General features: G+C 38.6%; 1 protein-coding gene across 2 annotated transcripts in view; it reads right to left on the bottom strand.

The window, feature by feature from the left end:
* LOC131168561 (transcription factor-like protein DPB) overlaps positions 1-4,514 on the bottom strand; it is a 49,423-nt gene extending 44,909 nt beyond the window's left edge. Inside the window, exons 1-4 of one of the 2 annotated variants that reach the window (XM_058128082.1) lie at positions 4,221-4,514; positions 3,839-4,085; positions 3,179-3,258; positions 2,865-2,908 (exon numbers count right to left, since the gene is read on the bottom strand). In XM_058128082.1, the coding sequence (XP_057984065.1) occupies positions 2,865-2,908; positions 3,179-3,258; positions 3,839-4,083 (369 nt within the window). In that variant the 5' untranslated portion in view covers positions 4,084-4,085; positions 4,221-4,514. The remainder of the gene's footprint in view (positions 1-2,864; positions 2,909-3,178; positions 3,259-3,838; positions 4,086-4,220) is intronic. The other variant, XM_058128083.1, reaches the window with a different exon arrangement.
* Between the last annotated feature and the right edge of the window lie 1,486 nt (positions 4,515-6,000).

The raw sequence follows: 6,000 nt of genomic DNA on the forward strand, positions 1-6,000 counted from the left end.
TGGGTAATGGTAAAAGGGTTCAATTTTGAGAGGGTGTTTGAGGAGGCGAAAGTTCGTTGGAGCTAATTGTTTTTGCTCAAACTTTCTTCCCTTCACAATGCACCAATCAGTCATTCTTTTCTTCTAAAAGGGTAGCTTGAAATTTCCACTTCTTCAAGAATCTCAATGAAAGAGAGACCAATCAGCTCTCCACCAGCTCTAGCTCTTTTTTTTTTGTTTCATAAGGGAATGAGAGGGCTTGTAAGGGCAACGCCTCGGGCCTATTTCCTTCCAAATCTTTTTCCCTTCACCTCTTGAGGACCCCTTCCCCCTGCATTTGTCCTTGTAGCCATAATAGAAGGCAAAGTCCCCTTTTAAGATTTGGGCCCTCATTTGGACCACAACTCTCAATGGGGTTAACACGCATGATATGTTGCAGCTCAAGAGACCTTATCACTCTCTTGGTCCCAATATGTGTTCCATGAGCTGCAAGTGCAGCAAAACCAATGCTCATTTTTTCCTCCATTGTTAGACACAGACTATCTTTGGAATGCCATTTTTTCCTACTTTGATGAAGCTTGGGTCGAACTCAGGAGTGCGGAGGATCTATTACCTGTGAGGTTTTCGGGTTTTAGGAAAAGTAGGAATGGCAAAGTTTGATAGTGCTGTGCAGTTTTGGCAATAATGTGGACTCTTTGGCTCGAGAGGAATGCGGGAACCATCAAGTGTCAATCTAGCTACCTAAGTTATCATGGAGTAGAGTAGTGTTTTAGCATTTCTTTGAGTTCTTTCTTTTAGTATTGTTTGAGGGTTGTCGCTCTCTAACCTTCAAAGAGATTAGAGGGCAGCTATAGTTTTTTTGTTTGAAGTGTTTGCTCTTTTTTGGTTGCTTTTAGGAGGTCATCTCGTCAAGCCCTCCTTGCCTTGTAATTATGTTGTTAAAAAATTCTCTAATCAAAAAAATATGTTGCAGGTGAGGAGAACTTAGAAAGTTTTTAGCATGTGTTATGCGTAAAGTCTTCTCAAAAAGATAATGTGCTTCTCTTTCTTCACTGTAATATTACAAAGTTGTGGGGTAATCCAACACAACAATTGAGTAACTTGTAAATCAAAGTTGACCAAAATTCGCTTTCCAGACATTTCGACTTATGATCGATTTGTCATGTTATTAAAAAAAGATGCAATCCATGAATAAAATTGGATCAACATCAACTAGAAGATCTTTATGTTTAATACAGCACAAAAACAGAGGAGCGTTTTTTTGGAGTTCTAGCTGGAAATAGAACACATAAATAACCAATAAATCTCCTTATTCGAAAGGATCAATCAAGGCTCACCTCAAGACAAGGCATACCTAAAACACCTTCAGGCCTAGTTTAGAATACCAAATCACAAAAACGCCAATGCATTACACATTTGAGGCTTTCGCATCTGTATGAAAAGCATGTCTTTTGCGCCTTTTCAGTTGGGGCTTGTGCATTTTGGGTGTGTGAATCTCAAGTTAGATTTGGCTAAGAAATTTTAACTACATATTTATATGGAAAATTAAAAGGGCATCCCCGAACCACAAAGCTCCCCATTTCGCAAGTGTAGGGGGAGGATCGTCACAGTGCACAAAGTCTTATCCCTACATTTATGCTGAGAGGCTGTTTCCTTGGACTCAAACTCCTAACCAACCAATCACAAAGGAGCAACATTTACCATTGATCCAAGGCCCACCCTCATATGTTTATACAGAATGAATGTCATAATATGAGTGGATCGTTAAGACTCTTAAACCTCAACCATTTCAATATAATAGAGAGTTGCATCTTAGATCTTCAAAATAATTTGAACTTTGTAATGTCGTAGCTATCCCTTGGCATGATTTTACTTAATGAATTTAAGCTAATATTTTTTGAAAGGCCAAATCTTAGTTTACAAAATTTTTTTCTTTACATTTGATTCGTAACTTTCTTAATTTTTTCTGTATTTCAAATATATATATATGCAATTTATTTACACATTTTATGTAAAAATAAAGTTCTCAAAAAGACTTGCGCCTCAACACCTTAAAGGTTAAAACGCCTTACTTTACGACTTCACCTTTTAAAACACAACACTGCCTTAAAATATTTTTCAGTGTAGCAATTACTTTCTGATAGGTTTTCAAAGTAACCAATTCAACACCTCAAAACCACATAAGACTGCCTTAAAATATTTTTCAATGTAGCAATTATTTACTAATAGGTTTTCAAAGTAACCAATTCAATACCTCAAAGCAACATACATGAGATTTTGTCCCAGTAGGATGGGGACAATTGGCCATTATGAATTTTAGAAAATTATGAAACTCCATTTTTATAAATTATAAGGGGCTTGCATTGCATAAAAGAACACAAGTTAATCAGCCTTCATTCCCACAGTTAAATCTCTCTTATTTGATCCTTTATAATAATTTATGTAAATTAGTCATATATTCTGCCCATGAACAACATCTCCAAACTACCAAGTATATCAGACTTAGTTTGCAAAAACGCAAGAAATTTTACAATCCAAACAAATATAGTCATTTAGAGGATCAAAGAAATAGGCATGAAAAACACAATTTAATTAATGGGCAAAATATATATAACACGACATTGAGAAGGCAGCCAATCAGACAATTTAAACGCAAGTAAAAGATAACTTGAATAACGAACATTAGTATAAACTAACAGGAGGTTGGGCAAAAACATAACTTCTATCCTTAGGATTTAATTGTTCTTTTTTTATGAATCATTTTCAGATTTATCTCTTGAATGAATCAAATATATAAATAACTTGACACTGAAATGCATTATAAATCATGAAAAATAGAGGGAAAAAAAAATCATAGAAGCATGAATAACAAAAAACTTACTAACCTCATTATAAGTGGTTCTTCCCTTGCTTTCCACTTTCTCGCACACTACAGTAAGAAAGCACGGAGATGAAATCAGGAAGACAAATATCAACAATCATTACTAGCCTGCAGTAAGGCTCACTGGAGCAAAATCAATTGCGTGAACGCCACCAACATAAAGAACAACTTTTAATACGAAATACTTCAAAATTTCTTAAGAAATGCCATTCTCCCAAAATCATATAATTCCTTCCTCCCAGGAGCAGAACTCACAACTTACAAAAAAAACCAATTGTTTTGGGATGAAAACAACAAAAGTAAGAATGAGTTAGATACCTTTCATGCTGAACTGGCGGAGTCCCCTACCACTTTTATCACCTCCAACTGCCCGTTGACCTCTTTTTTTCTTCCTGCTACTGTTTAAAATGTATTATCAGTGGAAAATCACAGACGAATAACAAAGACATCACTTCCCCAATATAACTGTGGATTTCATGCAAAATCACAGCCTCACAAAAACATAACAGAATGTATAAAGATTAGGAATTATAAGATGACACTAAGTTTCACAATTTACTGGAAAAATATCAAATTTCTTGGCCACATAAGATTCAGGCAAAAATAACCATCGCATGCTCCATCCATGCTAAATTCAATTCAAGTATGAATCACTCACTAGTGGCACAGTACAAACTTTGGTGGGCATGCCAAATTCAAGCACAACGCCCATTTCAACATTGCTAAAGAGATCATCAAAACCCACAATTTAAAACAGTAAAAGTGATCAACTCTCATAAGCACGCCAAATTCAGGTACAAACAATTTCAGATAAACGACCCAATTCAAGAGTTTCACATCATTATAACCAAAACAAGCTTAACGTGGCTTGGCTACTCCATCCAGAACCCTTAAGGGTGCACCTCCAACTCACAATCTTTCCAGCATAATATCATTTCTCGCCAAAATTTGAAGCAGGAAATAAAGCAAATCACTCACGCAACGGCGCCTTGAGATCCAGCATCGTCGCCATGAATGTCGAGATGGTTCAATCTGAGGACTGTGTTCTCGCTGGCTGGTGTTGCCATCGCCGGCTCGCTCCGACTGGACGGAGACCCCACGCTTCCGCTCGTCGAGATGGATTGGCCTGAAATCGTAGTACCCCACGACCTCGCTGCCCCGCCCCTTGAGATGCTCGCTGGGTTCTTCTCCCCATCCTCTTGATGAATCGCTCCAGTTACCATTCCTGCAATAACCCAACAAAATTGACGCATGAATATGAGAGGGCAAAACCAATAAAGCTTGATAATTTTTAGTTTCGAGGGATGCCCAGACGAGAAATTACCCTAGAGATGCTAATCAAAAGAAAAAGAGGACTGACCTTGAAGATTCTGCGGATTGAAAAGCTATGAAGGCGTTGACATGAACAGAGTTTGATAGGCATCCGTAACAACTCCCTCACTCACTGCGAAGGAGTCCGCTGCGGGTAGAATGTTGGCAATGCTGTGTGTATCTGAGAGAGAGAGAGAGAGAGAGAGAGAGAGAGAGAGAGGTGTGACAATGGAGAAGGGACTAAGAGAGGGATAGGAGAATTCAAGACCAGCAGGTCATGGAAAGAGGGAAACCAGAGGGTTTGGTTTTTAGCTTTTAACTTCAATTTCCATTATTTTATAATATCCTTTGAGGAAAACATGACTCCAATTTGATAAAAAAAGAAAATATTTTGAGGAATTTCATGTGTTTGTCCTCAAAACTTTTTTTTTTTTTTTTCATCAAGTAAATTGTATTGATCAAAATGAACATGTACAGTATACACTCGGCATACCAAGGAAAGGGGGGAAACCAAGTCCCCATTATAATTGCAAAGCAATACAATTAAAAGGCCAACCAAAATAGTCACTTACATCAAAAACAAAGGAGACCTAAGCTCCAATTCGAAACAACACAAGTAACAAAAGTTGCACAAAAACTTGGGCATACCCAGGATCTCAAAGCCATAACAAATCCAAGATAAGCGAAGCACCATTACAATCGTAGCATCAACACCTGCACAACCACATATAACCGAGCAGTAGGAGTACAGGTAGAACAATTGGGAGGAGACAACTCGAAGCACCAACCAGGAACCGAACCCAGGACCCTTTCACCTAGGACCCTTCACCTAGAGACTAGGAGGAAACAACTGGGAGCATCAACCAGGAACCGAACCTAGGACCCTTCACCCAGAGACTAAGAGGATACAACTGGAAGCATCAACTAGGAATCAAACCCAGGACCCTTCACCCAAGACCCTTCACCTAGGAACCTTCACCCAGAGACTAGGAGGATACAGCTAGGAGCATCAACCAGGAGCCGAACCCAGGACCCTTCTCCCAAAAAAAGGACACAATCCAAAAGTGGCCTACTGTCAAAACCATTTAAACCACAATCAGAACAATGAAAATTACCAAAGTATCTTCGGCTGAAGACACATTGGGAGATGGCAAAATCAACACTATAGTGCCCATCTGCATTCATCGAAACACATAACCTATGACACTTCACCCAGGACTGGAAGCATCAACCAGGAAACGAACCCCTATCCATTGTGCCATACCCTTAAGGGCATCATAACAGCTTTTGAAATTGTCCCCAAAAGCATGTATATCTAAATCGTTCCAATCACCAAATGGTGATGAAAACATCTCAAGAATTAGCATCCATATGTCCGAAAACAGATTGAAAAAAATTAGTTTACCAACACTCCCAAACATTGTCCAGGAAAATGACACTATATTTGTCGTAGTATTAACTAGCCAAATGGTGATGGAGACAGCTGAAAACTATTCATCCACCTTTCTTCAATCACACTCCTTCAGTGTGACACATAGGCAATCCACCCCTCCTACTTGTGCAACACATTGGCCTTTCAAAATTCAAAAATCAAACTGATTGAAGGAAACTTTTTTAAAACAAAGAAACACATCATAACAGTAGACAAACATTTGAAAACAACACTAATTCACGTGGGCTACTGACAGAAACACCCACCCTAATGACAGACCGAAGCTCGCTGATAGTCGAAAGCTCAGCGCACAGTGCACAGACAGTCAAGGAAGCGCCAAATTGGAATTGCTGTGGGGGAAAGAATTTGAAATTCAAAAGTCACATGGAACATTGAA

The sequence above is a fragment of the Malania oleifera genome, chromosome 11 (assembly GCF_029873635.1).
Source record: "Malania oleifera isolate guangnan ecotype guangnan chromosome 11, ASM2987363v1, whole genome shotgun sequence".
NCBI lineage: Eukaryota > Viridiplantae > Streptophyta > Magnoliopsida > Santalales > Ximeniaceae > Malania > Malania oleifera.